This window comes from Anopheles arabiensis, chromosome 2 (genome assembly GCF_016920715.1).
Source record: "Anopheles arabiensis isolate DONGOLA chromosome 2, AaraD3, whole genome shotgun sequence".
Taxonomy (NCBI): Eukaryota; Metazoa; Arthropoda; class Insecta; order Diptera; family Culicidae; genus Anopheles; species Anopheles arabiensis.
In genome coordinates, this window is record NC_053517.1 from 42,503,976 (window position 1) to 42,522,458 (window position 18,483).

At 52.9% G+C, this 18,483-nt stretch overlaps 4 protein-coding genes across 14 annotated transcripts in view; 2 read left to right on the forward strand and 2 right to left on the reverse strand.

Annotated features, from left to right (window-relative positions):
- Window positions 1-730: 730 nt before the first annotated feature.
- Window positions 731-3,366, forward strand: LOC120896614 (conserved oligomeric Golgi complex subunit 2). The gene is made up of 3 exons (XM_040300869.1): window positions 731-996; window positions 1,084-2,822; window positions 2,900-3,366. The coding sequence occupies exons 1-3, from the start codon at window positions 895-897 to the stop codon at window positions 3,216-3,218; spliced, it is 2,160 nt and encodes a 719-aa protein (XP_040156803.1). The 5' UTR covers window positions 731-894; the 3' UTR covers window positions 3,219-3,366.
- On the reverse strand, window positions 3,353-4,498 carry LOC120896616 (dnaJ homolog subfamily C member 17). Its single transcript, XM_040300871.1, has 2 exons — window positions 4,303-4,498; window positions 3,353-4,219 (listed from the first exon to the last, which is right to left on the reverse strand). Exons 1-2 carry the CDS (start codon window positions 4,378-4,380, stop codon window positions 3,371-3,373), a joined length of 927 nt encoding a protein of 308 aa, XP_040156805.1. The 5' UTR covers window positions 4,381-4,498; the 3' UTR covers window positions 3,353-3,370.
- A 129-nt stretch (window positions 4,499-4,627) lies between these two features.
- Window positions 4,628-5,747, forward strand: LOC120896615 (proteasome assembly chaperone 2). The gene has a single exon (XM_040300870.1). It carries the CDS (start codon window positions 4,650-4,652, stop codon window positions 5,583-5,585), a length of 936 nt encoding a protein of 311 aa, XP_040156804.1. The 5' UTR covers window positions 4,628-4,649; the 3' UTR covers window positions 5,586-5,747.
- Window positions 5,748-5,817: 70 nt separating this feature from the next.
- Window positions 5,818-18,483, reverse strand: part of LOC120896613 (protein winged eye-like) — a 305,930-nt gene continuing 293,264 nt past the window's right edge. For 7 of the 11 annotated variants that reach the window (XM_040300866.1, XM_040300857.1, XM_040300858.1 and 4 more), the window contains 8 exons: window positions 16,827-16,943; window positions 16,005-16,225; window positions 12,291-15,872; window positions 11,994-12,216; window positions 9,447-10,255; window positions 9,153-9,341; window positions 8,919-9,080; window positions 5,818-8,826 (listed from right to left, as the gene is read on the reverse strand). In XM_040300866.1, coding sequence (XP_040156800.1) covers window positions 8,431-8,826; window positions 8,919-9,080; window positions 9,153-9,341; window positions 9,447-10,255; window positions 11,994-12,216; window positions 12,291-15,872; window positions 16,005-16,225; window positions 16,827-16,943 — 5,699 coding nt within the window. In that variant the 3' untranslated portion in view covers window positions 5,818-8,430. Of the gene's footprint in view, window positions 8,827-8,918; window positions 9,081-9,152; window positions 9,342-9,446; window positions 10,256-10,580; window positions 10,711-11,993; window positions 12,217-12,290; window positions 15,873-16,004; window positions 16,226-16,826; window positions 16,944-18,483 lie in introns of those variants that run through there. The other 4 variants (XM_040300859.1, XM_040300860.1, XM_040300861.1 and 1 more) reach the window with 4 other exon arrangements.

The following is an 18,483-nucleotide window of genomic DNA, read 5'->3' on the forward strand; positions in this document are numbered from 1 at the left end:
CTACCTAGCTGTAACTTTTTTCATGAAATTAATAATGATGTATAATAATGTATGTTCCAAAAATATATTTTTTGATGATTTTCACTTTGATGAAACAATAAAAAAATGTCAAAACATCAAAGTACTATCAATATATTTTGCATAAAACAGCACTAAAAACTTTATCGAATAAGCGAGTTTTCGTACTTAAAAAAAATAAGCAAGACTTAACAATTATTATTTCTTTACTAAAGTAAATAAAACTCATGTTCGTACTTTTGTACCAAATTTGAAATTTGAAAGTTATTTAAGTTTTAAACTTAAAAGTATAAGTTCCCATACACAATGAATGGGATAACGGGGTATAACGGTCGTAGTGATGTGGGTGTAAATTTGATCATTGAGACAACGGTTCATTGAGATCAATTTAACCACCTTATTAATTTTGATATTGACGACGACGATGACTGCCAGAGCGCGGCCCGAAGATAAAATGTCAGCTGGGCTGCGAAATCGAACTGGAAAAGACGCACAGTGGGAATGGCTCATGCTGATCGAACCGACATTTTATGATGTTCGTATAAAAAAAATATCTGGCAATTTTCTTAACCTTTGCATTGCTGTTCTCCATATTTGTTGTTGTTAACAATCGTGATAAATAACATGGAACATAAATTTGTGATAATAATATGACACAAAAACATTAAAAATTCGGCTTGAACTGCGATAGCGCTCTCCCGGTGTGCGGTTCTTGTTGATGATGTGTCAAAGGCAGGAAAGAAATTAACAAAATTATGGCATAAACTGGCGAGTGTTATTGTTCTGTTTTGTGTTGGACTTTCTGCGTCCTTCGGTCGTTGTTTCGTCCTAGATGTTTCATACCTTTCCATCCTGGGCTGAAAGCTGTTGCTAGCGATGGATGGAAAGCCAGCTCCACCGGCCGGCAGTGGTGGCGAGCTGTTCAGCTTGCCGGCTGGTCCGGCATCTTTGTGTTTCGACAAGAACGAATTCATGAAGGTATCTGCTGCGCCTGCCAAGGTTTCCTCCCCCCCCCCCAGTCTGTGTTCCTGACCGTAGCTCAACTACGTTTGATACCTTCCCTAGAAAACATTCTCCGTCGATGAGTTCCTGCACGAGAACCGAAATGCCGGCAGTCTGGAGATCATTCGCGATGACCTGGGTCTCTACCTGAAGGTACTACGGTCGGCGATGATTGAGCTGATCAATCAGGATTACGCCGATTTCGTAGACCTGTCCGCGAATCTTATCGGGCTGGACCAGCAGATCGACGCCATCGAGGGGCCGCTGCAGAAGCTGCGCACCGAAGTCGACCAGGTGAAAGGTGCCCTCGAAGCGAGCATGAGCGAAATTGCCAGCTGTCTCGAGCAGAAGAAGCTGCTGCGTTCGTACAAAAAATCGCTCCAGAGCTTGGCCAGAGCGCAAGCTTCGCTGCACAAGCTCGAGGACATGCTGCTCGGCGACAGGAAGGACCAGATCGATGCCACCCTGCTGGAGCGAGCGGCACTGGAATCGATTCAGCTACAGTTTAACATCAAGTTCTGTCGCGACTTTCTGGACGACGGCAAGCAGCGTCTCGCGCAGGACCTCTGGAGCGAGCTGCTGGCCCGGCTGAAGGGTTACTTTCTGCGTGCGCTGGGCGAGCCGGAACCGAAGGAGCTGGAACGGTGTCTGCGCATCTACTGCACGCTGGACGAGTGCCGCACGGCGGAGGAAGTGTTTCGGGGCGAAATTGTCGCCCCGTTCATGAACCGCGCCATCTCGGAAAGCAGTCTGCAAAACTCGCCCCAGGGGCTGACCGGCATCTACAATCAGATTCTGGACTTTGTCTCGATGCGCATGAAGCAGCTGTGCCAGCTGACGAAGCGCAACGGCAAAGTGAAGGGCTACAACTTTATCGTGAACAGCTTCTGGGCCGAGGTCGAGCGACGCATGGAGACGAACATGTCGTCGATCTTTGCGCCCGGCAATCCGGATGCCTTCTATCAGAAGTACAAGTGTACGCTCGAGTTCCTGGAGCGCATCGAGCTGATCATCGACGATGCGGACGACGTGGCGCAGTTCAAGGCGCACGCGCAGTACCGCAGCTTTCAGCTGCGCTGGAACCTGCCGGTGTACTTTCAGATCCGATTCCAGGAGATCGGTGCCGAGCTGGAGGCGTGCTGCAGCGAATCCGCTTCACGCCAGGTGGCCTCCAGCATATCCGCATCCCAGTTTAATGTAGCGCAATTTTCCGCCGCCCTGACGGCCATTTCCCGCTGCTGGCAGGATGGTGTGTTTCTGCCCCAGCTGTTCCATCGGTTCCTTAAGCTCACGCTGCAGATTCTCGCGCGGCTTAGCGTGTGGTGTGGAGAAGCCTTCCGACCGGACGGGGCAAGCCAAGAGATGGCGCACGGCGCTCCGGAGGGCCAGACGGAGCGCATCCGCTTTCTGGTGGCGCTGTACTCTGATCTGCGAAATATCGAGCTGAAAATTCCGTCAATAGTGAACCTGATCGTGGAGAAAAGCCCACCGTCTGGGGTGTCTCGCGGCGAGCTGGAAGCGACAGTGGGCGAGAGCGGGACTGCATTCGGCGAGAGGCGCTCGCAGTTGCAGCAGCTGATTGTGCGAGAATTGATCGGCGCCAGCATACCGCAGCTGCGGCAGGTAAGCGACATACCGCGCCTGTACCGGAAGACGAATCGTGACGTGCCGAGCCGTTGCTGTGCGTACGTGGAGCAGCTGCTTGCACCGGTGGATTCGTTTCGCAAGGGCTACAACTCGATGATAGGGGTCGAAGCGATGCGTGATTTTCAAATCGGCGTCTTCAACCACGTGACAGTGCAGTAAGTGCCGATGGGACGGCGGAAACGCATTAGGCGGGACTATTTATGAACATGTTTTTTTTTTTTCTTCCCCAAAGATTCTACCAAGTAATCGACGAAGTGTTAACATCCGTCCAAAAGACGGAGGAATCGTTGCGACGGTTGAAAAATCTTCGCGACCGTTCGGGAACGAGCGCATCGTCGGCAGCGGTTGCGCCCAGCACGGATCGCACGGCACCCTCGGATGATGACAAAATTCGTCTGCAACTGCAGGCAGACGTGATGCACTTTGCTCGGTATGTGGAAGACAAGGCACAGATCGGCCGCCAGAACGTGGACAAACTGCCCCAACTGGTCCAGCTGGTGGAGGACGCCATTAAGGGACGGCCATTTGCCATCGAGCAGACGCAGCCGTAGTTGCCTTGATATGTCCTTCCGCTATTTCGACACACTCCTTTCCTAGCCACCCGTTACCCAAAGAGAGTGCATCGTTGGGTCGTCAAAAATGTTCCGGCTCATAGTCAAATGAATAAAACAACCACCACGCAATATATAAACAACAAAATCCGCTACTGTGCCGTTGTTTCGCCTTCCGCTTCGGCCTCTTCCTTCATCATCTGTTCGATCAGTCGCTTCCGTTCTTCGGCTTGCCGCAGCTGCCTTAGCACCAGACTTTCGTAATCCCGCTCCGTGATGGTACTGCCACCGGGTGCCGTCGCTTTAGCTTTTCCCTTCGTCGGCGCCTCTCCAACCCATTCGAGCGTGCACGGATTGTCCAGCCGGCCCTTCTCAAACGTTACCGCCATTTCGGCGGCGTCTTTCGCTCGGAACTCTACCAGCGCGCTGCCGTTCTTGCGCGGGCTCATAACGAGCGCATTCAAATCGCCATATTTGCTAAGAAACTTGCGCAGAACGTCCTCCGTGTAGCCTCCATTCGCTGCATCGCCCCGGTCCGCCTTCCAGCGTATTTTTATCCTATGCTGCGCTGGGTCCCAGCTCGGTGCGGTCGCCGTTTGCATCATGCGCAGCTCCTCCTGCAGCTGGCGGCGCATCAGCTCCTGCTCTTCCTGGATCAGCTTGGAGCCCTCCTTGCGCAGTCGCTCGAATTCCTCCTGGAACAGCTCCTCGGGGGTTTTGCTGCTAGCGGTTTTGTAGCCCCCGGAGGCCGCTTCCTTTGCTTGCCTTTCGCGCTCTTCGAGATCCGCTTTCAGCTTCTGTCTCTTGCTGTCCAGCTGCTTTGTCCGCAGCTGTGCGGCCTTCTTGGCGTTTAGCAACCGATCGTACGCCGCACGGGCCGAAACGTCCATCAGTATTTCCAGCGCCTTCGAAAGCTCCTGGAAGAGCTGGGCCGCCTTCGGGTTGTCGGGATTTTTGTCCGGATGGCATTGTAGGGCTTTTTTGCGGTACGCTTTGCGGATCTGTTTGCGAAAAAGAACGATTATGGTGCGATTAGTAGAATGGAGTGATGCCGGTATCACGGCGGTTTGCGCGCTTTCGGTACCTCTTGCTCTGTTGCCGCGATGTCCACCTCCAGCAGGCCGTAGATGTCGATATCGCTGAACTTTTTGACGTCCACCATGGTTAGTGATTAGAAATACGTTCTTTGCAGGACTGTGGCGTGTTTTATTACACGGAATACGAGCAAAACTTTCGTCTGCAAACAGAAAACTCGCAAGCTGTCGGACGAAAACAAAAATGTAAATAAATCTGCTTTGTGCCATAAAAATGTGTATATAGCCTCTAGTTCAAGGTTTCAACTTTAATTCATTTCACGTTGTCGTTGAACTGAATCCAAACAAATGTATGGACAGTTTATGGCAAGTACAAAACTCAAGCCAGCTTCACTTGATGGTTGGATCGAAAAAGCGCTTCGTTTTTTTGTTTTCCTCTGTGAAGCGTTTAGCTGTCAGTTTGTGTGTTCCCCAGCCGGTGCAGAAAGCAATAGCAAAACAAAACAGTCGACTCATTGCCTTGTCTTATTCAAATTGTCCCGGGGCGAAAGTGAAGTTAGTGTGCGGTTTTTCCCCCGTTTTCCACAACCAAACCAGCGTCATGTTTTCCTTCAAGCGAGAGATCGACTTCACCGGCTACAGCTTTATTGTGCCCTCGGTCAGCGTGGGCAACGTGCCGCAGCTCGCAGCCGATGCCGTGATCGAGACGCTCCAGCTAGAACCGATCGGCCTGCTTTGGTCCCCGGCCCTGGTCCCGATCGTCGGTGCGCCAGCGTTTGAGCACACGGGCGGTAGCGATGCGATAACCACCACGGCTGAGCTGTACGTTTCGCAGGAGAAGAAACTGCTGGTGCTGCAGCTCCGGGCGCCGCTGGTCGGTCCGCTCCGACAAACCTTCCTGGATGAGCTGGGCGATTTCGTGCGCGATCGGAAATTCTCGCACGCCATCCTGCTGTCCAGCTGCTTCTCGCACGAAAAGTTCGACATCCGCACCGGACCGTTCCGGTACGTTGCGAACGAGCAGTACGAAGCGCAGTCGCCGGATGCGGCCCACCTGAAGGACGACCGCTGGACAAAGCATAGCGGCGGCGTCATCCACGGGGGAGGCTTCGCCTCGAAGCTGCTGGACGGGCTTACCGCGCGCCAGGTGCCGGCTGTCGTTTTCTTCATGTACGTTTCCGAGGGTGATAACACGGCGGAAGGATTGATGCTGGCCCGCATGTTGAATGCGATCAGCGGCGAGCGTTTGCTGGCGTCCGAGCGGACCGACTTCCGATGGCCCAGCTCGTGGAAGCATCTGTTCGGCACAGCCCATCCGAGAACGTTGTATTGAGGTGGCGGTGGCCCGATCGGTTCACGATGTATCTAAAGCATTCGTTTTAAACTTACTGTACAATATGGGTGGCGTATTGAGGCGGGAATACAACACTGTGGGGAACAAATAAAGAAGCATCGATATATGTATATCTCTAAAAGAGAGCAAATGGAACTAAAATCGTTCGTTGCAGGTTTTCGGATACTCAAGCCAAAAGCAGTCACACACACACACACACACAGCCATTCCATTCATTTTTGTAGAATAAAAAATCTTATTGCATGTTTCGCGAAAGACGTTACATCTAATCGAACGTTGATCAGACACGACACGACACGTGGTCGCCTTGTTGCTTTTCCTCTCACGGTAGCTAGCTTCCCAACTAACTGTTGCTTTTGCTCGTTTGTTTGTTTGTTTGCTTGCTTGTTCTTCACAACTAATATGTTACAGAAAACAGAAGACCACCCCTATCACCTTACTCCCCAGTGGTGATGGTGGTGGTGGTGGTGGTTGCACTAAACAGGGAGCTGCTGCCGGTTTGGCGCATACTGAATAGAGCCACATTTTGAATCAACTTCTTATACTCGAAAGGAAAGCTCGTGATCGGTGTTTTAAACGATATGCACTGTGCACCTGTTTGGGCATCAGTGGGGGTGTTTACACATGACACAGATGGCTGCAACTGTGCATCTTCGTAGGGAATTAGTCCCGATGCCCTCCCTTGTGGGCGTGACGTTCGGGTTGGTGAAATATTTACACTTACTAGCTAATGCACAGAGTAGCGAAAGGTAAGAAAGGTTTAGAAAAAAAAAACAGTGGCTAATGTACAGAAACTTATATACAAATTCAACATATTCAACAGCGTCACGCTTCTTGGCTCGTGCCGTTGAACAATGCTTACGTACATCTCCTGCGGAAACTCCTTACAGAGACAGTGTCTGCCTTTTTAGGAACCGATTTGTTACGAATAAGGATTTGCTTGAGTGTTTTCTTCTTCTTCTTCTTCTTCTTCTTATTCTGTTTGCTTGCTTGTTATCTATAGTTGTGATTAATGATAGAGCGTCGCTAAACTATTGTAGAGAATGGTGGAATTATTTGCTGTGTCTATTTTATGCTATGGGGCGTCACACGCGTGATCTCTCGGGAGGGAAAATGAAAATGGTGCTTCGTACTGTGGTTTCGCTTTTTTTGTTTTTTTTTCTTGTCCAATTTGTAACGGTTGACGATTTCTCATCTTTATTAGGCTTGTTAACGATGTCATTTTTTGACTGATTGGTATACTTCTTCATCTCGATTCCATTGCTACACACGGGCTTCTCCTTACTTTTATTGCACTTTGCATTTAGCAAACAACAGCCATGGTGCGGCAAAACAAATTTAATTCATCTCTTCACTCTATACTGCTGCTTCCGAACGGGTTTTTGGTGGTATCAATTTTGCTTGTTACTTTCTTTTTTTTCTGTCGTTTATATTAATCTGTTCAACGAGTTTTAAACATTCTTTAAGGTTATTGTTTGTTCTTTTTGTTGTTGTTGTTTCTCTTCTAAAAGTTTGTCATGTCTTTTTTCTTAACTTTTTGTTTCTTTTTTTTTGGTATAAACTTGTATAGCAGAGGTAATTGTCAATTTCTCCAAAAAAGCTCTTCCGAAAACTTTGTGTTACTTTTTTTTTTAATTTCATGATAATTTTATCTTTTTCCTTTATTTGTCTTTCATCCAAAAATACGTCGAAGCCGAAAAGGTGTGTCTGTGTGTGTGTGTGTGTGTGGTATGTCCGGACACGAAGAACACAAAATCACATCCGTTGCTTCCCCATTCTTCCGCCCTTCTTCCGCCGCATCACACAAAACACAAAACGTACATATCACCCGATAAATCTCCCATCACGAGAGAGGCGCCGTGTCACCGTAAAATGTTAAGCTGTGTATAAATATGCTGCTTGCACTGTGTAGAAAAATATACCCATCTTTGCTGGACACACACTCTCTCTCTCACTCTACCTCTTCTCCACTGTAGTCCACCTTCAATCGCGACCTAATGCGCCCCGATTGTGTATGCATATGTGTGTGTGGGTGTGTGGGTTTTAGTTTTTTTTTTTAATTTCTATTTCCAACGGTTACTGCGTCAAGTGATTCAGTCGTTGCCATCGTATCGCTTCTGCACCGGTTAACCCGTTTGTTGGGGACGATTACTAAATAGACACTCAAACGCTACCTTCATTGATATATATGTGTGTGTGTGTATGCTGTAAAGAAGATCTCCCAGAGTGGGATGTATGCTGTCTCTCTCTCCGTGTTAACTCTATTTACATCCTTCTAACGATCACAACACAAGCACACCGGACGTGGTGGCACGCCGGACAGGAAGTTTTGTTAATGAATAAATAATTGCCACAAAAATACGCGGCCAACGACGACCGAGTCCTCCTCCCCAGTCCGTCATCGCATCCCGCGGCCCAACCTAATGCCCTATGGCCTAGACTTACTTAGCCCATATGGCTTAACACTACGCGAAATATTGTACATACATCGATATACAGGGTGCACGCTTCTTGGAGCGATATGCCACGAGTTGGTGCGATGATCTAACTCTACCTCTAACCTCTAACACCTCTTAAGCTACACGCGGACTTATGGACACTTTTGTAAAGTGACTGGCTCTAGGATTGATTTGTATGGTTTAGCGTTTGTTGCATTTCCGTAACAGTTTTGCATTTTCTCTGTTGCTGCCTGCTCTTGTAGAGCATTAATGTACATGTTTTCACTCTCTCTTTTGCTCTCTTTCACTCCCTCTCACTCTCTTTCTCTCAGTGTGTTAGCACACTGATTTACACAACGCCGGATGTGCGCGGGGATGAGCTCTGTTCAAGCAGAAACAACACTGTGGCCAACGTGATTGCTTGCTTTGGTGTTGTTGCCGTTGCTGCTGCCGTTGTTGTTAGGCGGTGACTTGGATGTTGCTAGCCCTGCAGTTGATGCGGCCGGCGTCATGGAAGCAGCCGCCGCCGTCGCCGTTGTCGTCGTTACCCACCTTTCGTTTGGCGGCAACACTTCGATTTCGGGCTGCATTTTGATCGTCCTCACCGTCGGATCGTAATAGCCGGCCAGATAGTACGTGTCGTTGTTGTCGTAGATCGCGGTGTACTGCTTCGGATCGGCCCCGAACTTGGCGGTGTACTCCCGCAGGCCCAGCACCTCACACTTGTGCGAGATCGTCTGCACGTCGTTTTCGTCCTCGTGTGGCGACTGAAACAGAGCGCCCTGTCACGGAGCGGTCGCGCAAAAGAGAGGAACGAACATCAAATGTTAGAGACGCTGCGGAACAGTTTTGCTGCGGCAACGCGGGGACTTACCGGGTACTTCAGGTTGGGGCAGTCCTGCGTCTCCTCGGGATGGTAGAACCACTTGACGCGCACCACCATGTTGTTGGTGGACGTTTCCCACATCGATTCGATGTGCCCGATGTAGGGCCGGTCGGGCCGCCCCGTCGAGAGGAATACGGCCGAGTCGCCCACCTGGAAGAGAACGGCGAAAAGGCGGTCAGTGCCCAACTCCACAACAAAGGCAGAAGCATGGGGACGGCTTACCGAAATCGTTTCCTTGCCCCGCTGGATGGATTTGTAGAACTGCTTCTTGACGCGACCGGTCGACCGCCGGTAGCCCTTGCCGCACCAGGCCCACAGCTGGCGGGCGGGCAGGAAGGCCGCGATTTTGCTGCCATTTTGTTCGGTGCACGGTTTCCGCTCCGTCGCCGAGCCTTTCTTCTGCTGCGGTTGCTGTGGGGAGGTGGAGAGGAAGGACAGGACACACAAAAAGGAACGGATGAGTTGCAGGTGTCGGCAAGTGTGTCGGCACAAACGAATCTAAATCCCCAAACCTACATAATACGATCCGGAGCTTTCGGTGACGGACGAGCTGACCTCCTCCTCCGTCAGCGTGCCGTCCTTCTCCGCCGCCGGCGTGCGGGCGACGACACCGCCCTCGGCCCGCTGCACTGCCGGCCGCGGGCTAAACTGGCCGGCCGTCTGGGACGCACTGTCGCCCTGCGAGATGTCGTCGTCCATCGAGCCGGAACCGGCCTCGACGGTGGCACCCTCCTCGGGCGAGGACGGCGCCACCAGCACCGCGTCCCGGTGGTGCTTCTTGTGCTTTCGTCGCTTTTTGTGCTTCCGATGCTTGCAGAACTCGTCGTAGCACTTCGATTTGGACTTTTTGTGCTTGTGCACGGTGGTGGTGGTGGTGGTGGTGGTGGTTCCACCGGCCGCCGCCAGTTCCGCATTGTTCGCCGCCAGACGGCGCAGCTTGTCTTTGCGTATCTTCTTCAGCCGGCGGCGCTCTTCCCGGTAAGCCTCACCGTGCAGCCGCTTTTCGGCCCGCTCCGTCGTCAGCGCGAAGCTGTTGATGGACGAGCCGCCGGTACCGAGCGGTGAGGAGATCATCGGTGTAACGGTGGCCGTCAGCGGCGTGCCGGACGACGGCTGGATATGTGGCACTGGTGGATGACCGATGATGGTCTGTTGCTGTGGCTGGTGCTGCTGTTGCTGCTGTTGCTGTTGCTGCTGCTGTTGTTGCTGTTGCTGTTGCGGCACCATCGAGGCTGGCCCGAGCGTTCCGAGCTGGGGGCACGGTTCGGAATGGCTCGGTTGGCGCTTACGCTTGCCTAGCGATAAAAGAGGATTGGGATCGTATTCTGGAGTGTTGTTCGTATTGATCGGTTCGTTTTTTGGTTTTTGGTTTTTGATTTTTTGTTGTGTGTGTGTTGGCGATTTTTATGCAACAAAAAACGAGGTGGGGGAAAATACGTTGTTGTTGTTGTTGTTGTGGGCGTCGATGTTGTCGCGTTATTGTTGGGTTGTTGGTTCACACATACACAAACACACACGCACGCAACAAACGGGCACAACGGGGACACACGCACACACAAACACGATTTGTCATGGCGGTGGTGGTAGTAGTTGTCGAGGAGGTGGTGGTGGTGGTGGTGGTATGGCACGCAGAGGTGGTTGCAGGTTGTTTGGTTGGTTGGTTGGTTGAAAACGCAAAAAACCCGAGAAAAAGAAAAAAGGAAACAATGTAAAACATAAAACTTAAAAACATAACCAAACGCATATTTCTCCGCTCAACACTCCGCAACATAGAAACGGTCTTTAAACGGGGGGAGGGCGCGCAAGGGGGAAATTGGGAATGTGGGTAGGGGAAGCAGGAAGAGAAAGAAATAGAGAGAGAGAGAGAGAAACAGAGAGACACGGTGAGATGACACAAGAGAGTGATGGAGAGGACTGCAGGGGTTGTGCAGCTTCAAACTGAAGAATGTTCTCCTTTTTTTAAGGAAACGAAATACAACGTCCGATCTCACATCACACACCACGAGTCTCAGAGGAGTAGTAGTAGTAGTGGTAGGCCGGGCAGTAGAACCTTCTAGTGATGGGAAAAATTAAGTTTTCGTCAGAATCGATTCCAGCTAGCTCCGAAGTTTTCTGGAATCGATTCCGGATCGGTAGGTCCGGATCAGTTTCTGAAATCGAATACGGAATCGAAACCGGAATCAGCTCTGGAATCGGCTCCGGAATCGGAATCAGAATCGGAACCGGAATCAGCTTCGGAATCAGAATTGGTTCCGGAATCGGAATTGGCTCCGAAATCAGAATTGGCTTCAAGATCGGAGTCGGTTTCGACATCTCCATAAGAATAGGCGTTTTGGTCCAATGATACTACGTATTGGTTGTTGCAAAGAATCCAAACTTACTTGTAAACGAGATTCCCTCATGGAGATTCCCGGACTGATTTCGCATCTGAAACTTATTATTTCAATTCAAGAACTGATTCTCATTCCGAAGCTAATTCCAATTCTGGAGTCAATTCTGATTCCGTTTCCGGAGAAAACTACGATTATCAGGTCGATTTTGGATTTTGGAGCCGCTTCCGGAACCAACTCCAGAATCAACTCTGGAGTCAACTCCAGAGTAAGCTCCGGAGTCAACTCCAGAATTAGCTCCGGAGTCAACTCTGCAATCGGCTCCGGAATCGGAATCGATTCCACCATCGGAATCAGTTCCGGAGTTGATTCCGAGCACGGAATCGGAATCGGGTAAGTCCGATTCCGAGCTCCCACCACTAGAACCTTCCCTTTGGCAACCACAGAAGTACAGTCTCCAGAAGACCGTAGAGCGGCGATAAGAATCGGCACAAACTTAGGACTAACTTGTCACACACTCACACTCACGCACGCGTACACTCATACAGATGAAAACAGATTAAGGTTGTTACAGGGAGTCGCACTATCACTCACAGGGAAAGGAAAGCTCTACCGTACAGAGGGGGTAGGAGGATCAAGCGGATCATGCTACTGGGAGGAGGACCATCTCTCGTAGGACGTGGAGGAACACGGGGGCAGCAACACGACAACGCAAAGGGCTATCAACACTTACCGACTATCGGGTAGTCGCTCATCAGGAAGCGAATGTCCTCGAGGGCGATCTTGCCATTGTCCCCGTCGTCGAACTCGACGTTCACGAAGCGTTTCTCCGGATCGGGCGAGGCCGGTTCGGCTGCCACGCCCGGGTACAGGCAGCGATACTGCTGGCTCCAGTAGGCGCAGAGCCGCGTTCCGGGAATGATGTCGTCCACCGACTTGGGCGCTACTTCCAGGATCTGCAAGGAAAGGCCGGATTAGCTGCTGCAGAGCTTCCGCCGTCCAGAAGCGATGTCACCATTCCTGTACTTACCGCATCACGCAGCACCTCCTCCCGGGACATGATGTGCGGCCGATTGCCACGCTCGCCGTCCAGCGTCACTGCGTAAATGTCGGGCGGCTGCACCGCACTCAAACACCCGGCATAGAACAGCCCTCCCATCGCGGTCAGCACGCGCGTTTTGTCCTTGCCCAGGTGCTCGCTCGTCAGCAGGCAGCGCTGATCGATGCGCTTCTTCTCCGAACTGCGCCGTTTGCGGTCCTTGCTGCGCGACTTTTTGCGCTTCACGATCGGTGGTGGCCCACCGACCAGCGTGCCGTTGGTGGCGCCGTTGGCAGCAATCAGATGCGGCTGCGGTTTCATTAGCGGCGTCACGACGGCCGCCTTCACCGGGGAGACCTTCAGGCCGACGAGCGGGTTGACCTGCGCACTGACCGTGCCGCCGGCCGCGCCCGTCTTCACCTTGTCGAAGATGGACGGCTTGCCGCCGAAGATGGAGAACGCCGCATCGGACGGTTTGCTGTTTTCGTCCTCGAACGCAAACACACCGCCGGCGGGCGAGCGGATCTTCACCTGCGGCTTCAGCGAGCTGTCCGACAGGTTGCTGGTGTCGTCGCTGGTCGTGGCGCTCTCGAACTTGGACGAGTGGATGGGCGACTTTTTGAACTTGGACTCGCTGATGTGATGGTGGTGAGGGGGGTTGGTCTGCTGCTGCTGTTTCGCGTGTCCCAGCCCAATGGTTCCCCCGTTCGGGCCACTGTGATGCAACACGTGGCTCCAGTGGTTGTGATGCTGCTTCTCCGGCTTTTGATGTGTCGCCGCCGCCGCCGCCGCCGCATCCTTCACGCCACTATCGCGCGTGTTCTTCGACGCGAGGATGTAGCCCACCAGGCTCTTCGGTTTCTTCGCCACGATCGTCTCGGTCAGCGTCAGCTCGTCGTGCTTCTTCGGGATGCCGCCCTTGCGCTTCGAGTAGGACAGCCGCTCCATCGAGCAGGCGTCGTCGTCCTCCCGCTTGCCGCTCGAGTCCGTGTCCGAGCTGAGCTTCGGCAGCTCCACGAACGTGGTCGAGTTGGACGAGGAGGAAAAGTTGGGCGACAGTGCTGGGATGGTGCTGAACTTAGGCCCGCCCAGCCCGTGACCGAGCACGGACCCGGGCACGCCGCCGCCCGCACCCGACGACGTGCTGCCCGACCCGAACGTGTTCAGCATGGCGCCGCCGGCCGCCGCCATTGCGCCGAACCCGCCAAAGTACGCCTTGCCCATGTCGGGGATGCGCACCATGCCGCTGTTGGCCAGCGGCTTCACCTTCGCCACCGCCGCCGTGCTCATCTGCTCGAGCTCGCGCTTCTTCTCCTCGCACTGGCGCGTGATCCGCTCCAGCCGCTCCTTCATGTCCGACTCGATCACGCTGAACAGCTCGTTCGCGGTCGGCCACTGGGACCGGCAGCAGCGATGGTCCTTCTCGTCCGCGTCCTTGCAGCTGCACCGGTTCATCTTCGCCTTGATGCGCGTGAGGCTTTCCTTCAGCTCCGCGTCCAGGTCAGCACCGTCGGCGTCGGGCGACGTGCCGTCCGAGCTGTGCTTGCGGCGCTTCTCCGCCCGCCGCAGCTCCTTCTCGTGTTTCGATTTTTTGCTCGATTTCTTCCCACTGCCGTCCTTGGAATGTTTGTGGTGTTTGCGCTTGCGCGAGCCATGCTCGACGCCGCCGGCCGACGCGGCCAGCAGGGCCAGGGCGTGGTGCGCCGGTGCGGCTCCGATGTCCGGGTACTCCTGCTGCTGGTGCTGCTGCTGGCTTCCCACTACTTGTTTAGCACCGCCTGACGCATTCGGCGGAGATGCTGGCGGGGACGCAGTACTGCTGCTGGAGCTGCTTGGCGATATGTTGCTGCTGTAGCTGCTGCCGCTGCTGCTGCTGCCCGAGCTGCTGGATGTGGCGGGTGAGTCTTTCTTGAACATTCCCTCCTCCTGGAAGCGCTGCTCGGCGAGGGCACAGAGCAGGTTCAGCCCTCCCATGGGCTCGTCCGTGCGCAGGAACGCTTCCGGCACGGCTGGTGGCGCCGCAGCGACCGGTGGCGTCGTCAGCTGGCAGGAGGCTGGTGCCGCTTGCCCTAGCTCCGGCGGGGCTGGGGCGGCGGCGGGTAACGATGGCACTGGGTGGGAGGAAGCCGGCTCTGGTGGCAGCTGCGGTGAGATCGGTTCCTTCTTGATGAGTGAAGACTTCTTCTGGAACACCTCGATACTGTGGGACAGAAGCTCCAGCCCGCTCAGATCCACTGGATGGTCCTGCTGCGTGTGGGGCGCTCCTCCTCCTCCTCCAGTCGACCGGCCTGCTAGCTCCTTTTCACTTCTCGCTGGCGCGGGCCCGGTCGGCGAGTGGAGCTCCAGCTTCGTCAGTCTTCGCTGCGGGCCGCCGGCGACGCTGGCCGCTGGAGCGACGGAAAGGTTTTCCGGCTCGTGCTGGATGGGTGCCAGCGGCTGCGGAAGGGGCGTCGCCGACGGTGCTGCTACACCCGTCCGACCAACCGGCTCCAGCTCCATCTCGACCTGATCACAGTTGGAGGTGCACGTGGCGTTCAACAGGCCCGACGTGGACAGGTCCGGCTCGATCGCCGAATCGCCACTGCTGTTGATGAGCGTGCTATGGCACAGGGATTGTTCGCTGGCAAGCGCGTGGTAAGCGGCCGCCAGGGTCGCATCCGTCGACATGATGGTGGCCGTCTCGGGGCCGCCCGTCGTTTCCGACTCGGCACCACCAGCACCAGCACCACCGGTTGGCGGTTGCGTCGTCTCGTCCTCGCTCATGATCGGCGTGTCCGTCTGTATGTTGGCGTCCTGCACTTCGGGCGCTTCCGTTACCTCCGCCGCTCCACCGTCCGTCGCGTTGGTTTGCGCGTGCAGCGTGCCGGTGGCATTGGTCGTGGTGGTGGTGTCGGGCGGAGGCGTCAGACAGGTGGTGGTAGCCGGCACCTCGGACAGCACCAACGGCGGAGGATGGCTGCTAGTGGCAATATGGTGCGCCGAGTGGCTAAAGCCGGCCAGCAGCGTCGTGGACAGAGCGGAAGGCGGCGGCGTGTGGTTGGTGATGCCCGCACTGAGCGTCCCGCCGGCCGCCGGCGCTGCTTCCAGCAGTGCGGGCGGCTTGGAGGGATGGTGCGGCGCGATGTGTATTAAGCTGCCCGGTTGAAACAGCAGCTGTGACGTCAGATCGCTGGTCGCCGTCAGGGCAAGGTGCGAATGGGAGGCTGCCCCGTTCGTGAGCGCACTCGCTGCCGTCGAACCGGCCGACGTGCTCGATTTGTCCAGCTCGCTCAGCGTGCCGAAAAGGGAGGTGGCCAGATGGGACGTGGACGCAGCAGACGTAGCGCCACCGATCGTACCCGCGATACCGGCACTGGTGGAGCAGTCTTCGAGCTTGATAAATGCGTGCGGTGCCGGTATGGGCAGGGGAATCGTGGGCTGGCCGCAGGTGCTGCCCGATCCGGCACTCGATCCGGCCGCGCTGCCCGTCGTTTGCGATTGCTTGCCGCCGGCATTGGAGGACGTTCGCTTGCCACTCGATTCAGCGGACGTCAGCGCAAGGTACCGGGTGCTGTGGTGCGATTGTGTGTGCTGCTGTAGTGGTGGTGGAAGGAAGAAACAAACGGGTAAAAGGGACATTAGAGCGCTGCTGCTGCTGCTGCTAAACCCAAATCGAGGGAAATCGATAAAGGCGTCAAAGCCGGAGGACGTGGACACGTGACATACCTGGTGGAGCGTTGTGCTGGCCGTGCTCATGTAGTCCGAGCTTAGCATCTGCAGCGGAGCCAACGGTGGTGGCTGGAGCTGCGGCTGCGGCGGCGGCGGAAGCTGCGGCAGGAGCAGATGCTGCGAGGCGGTCGATTGCGGGTACGAGGGCCACACGACCGCTTGTTGGAATGGTTCTATACAAGAAATATAGATTTTATCTAGAAAGTTTGACGGATTGGCTGTGAAGATGGCATTTTCGTATTATGTTTGGCATTGGAAATCGATCGACGTTTTGTGTGTATGTGTGTGTGTGTTTGTGTGCGTTTCAATTGGTTATTCGGGTCAGCGAACGAACGTAAATTTCGTCGAAATGAAGGTAGAAAAGAAATAAAGAAAGAAAAAAGAGAGAAAAAATACAATACTGGTAAGTAGAAGCGATACTAAGCAGAGAGAATTAAATGATAAAGTATGAATAAAAAAAAAAACACAAAAAACCAATTCTGTGTTGAGCTGCTCAACCGTACTACACCAACTAGATTAATGTGACTGTAACCAAACATGTGTAACTCTAGTGTGCTATCCCACAGATGCTATGGCGTTTAGAGTGCTGCCTGCTATTCCAAGACCCAAAAGCTCACGTAGAAAAAAAAATTGTACTGTACTGTACTGCATGTTTTGCTTTAAAATATGTTGAAATAGTTCTAGCAACAAATAACTCAAATTATAACGTTTTCTAGCTATACTCGGCCTTATTTCTACACCCAACTAACGCTGTCACTTTAACATACCCCGAAAAAAAAAATGGTTAGGCTATATACTATCGAACAAAGACAAGCTTACCGATTGTCGCTGCAGCGGGAAGGAACAGAATCTGGCCGGTGCTGGGATCCCGCACCAGCTGCAAGCCGACGGGCGGTATCGGCGGCAAGGGCAGCATCGATTCCATGGGGACGGGAGCTGAAAAGATTGAGAAAACGGGTCGAAATTATTGACCAATAATGTCATAAATATTCTTCCACCATCATCACATCACAAGACGTGTGTGTGCGGTGATACGCGGGGCGTTCGCGTCCCATCGGTTGAATTTTAAAATAATTCCTCATAATCCTCATCTTCGGACAGCACCGAAGGGTAGGGCACGAACCGGGGGAGAGGGAGGCAGGAGACACGGTCCTCACCCCTCCCCACCACCCCCCGGTGTAAGTTGTAATAAAAATGAGTGCCATAAATTCTGCACCGCACCAGCGGGTGTTCCGAGTTGCTGGTGTAATATAATTTTTGGTGCTCCGTTTCGCTGGACAATCGCTCGAGGACACATTGGAAGGTTTATTGTACGAGATGGATGATGGCACTTGTCTGAACATTTCATGGCCCGCTAACAAGAAAGGAATTTCAAAGTCGAAAGCATTCGAAGCGTTTACAGCTTTATTTGGTTGGTTTCTTTGTGCTGTACAATCGTTTGCTGGCATAATTTAGAGCTAGTTTAAATATTTTATATTATGCGTGTTTTAAAATGCAAACTAAAACACACACACACTCGCACTTCAACGGAATAAATCGCTTTAAATCGAATCTATGCACAGATTTTTGTGCAATAGAAACAAACAAAATCGATCAAAATATTGGACTATCGGTAATTTAATCGAGAATGCACGAGAAAAATATTTTAAAGCAGTGCAGTCTAGTGAACCTAACCAACATCTATAAAAATAAATAAACAACAACACCATCCAAAAGCGAGAGTCAAGCCGCAGTCGGCTGCTACAAACGTGGACAGAGGTGTTGCATGGCGCTTGGATTACAAGTGGCCGAAACCGAACCGAAAGCCGGCCGACCGGATTGGACGAACCGAGCTTCGGCAGTGCACGCACGCTCTCCGATTGGTCGACGGCGCATCTAAGGGCGGAGCTAAAACGCGCCTGCTCGGGCTGGCGAACACAAACGACACCTGCAGCAGCAGCAGCAGCAGCAGCACGGCGAGATGCGCACACTGCACACGCTTGTGAGTAGGGAAAATTATTGGTTTTCGTGTATTGCAAGATTTTCGTTGCACACACCGGGGTTTTGGTTTGGTAAAGTGCAGTGTTCGTCGCGTGTTGCACTTTCTAAGCCGAGTTCAGAGTCTTTCTGCAAACAAAAAACCCTTTTAACTAACGAATGATTTTAAGCGGAAAGTGTGCGTGTATGCGCTGCCGTTGTTTGATTAGGAGCTGTTTTGAGGCGAAAAATAGAATGAAGGCACGCACTGCCGGAACAGCTAGTCCCAAAACACACACAGGAAGAGAGAGAAAAAAAATGCTTGCCTCATTATTATGAAACGAACCCCTCAATACCTACTGATGCGAACAGCTAATGCAAATGCAGAAAAAAAAAACCCCGGAATAGAAACTAACTCTTCCCCGCTTCTCTCTCTCTCTCCGTTCCTTCCTTGCCGTTTGCGTGGTTTGCGTGAATATTGGCGTTTTATGCAAAATTAGCTTCTACCACGGACACCACA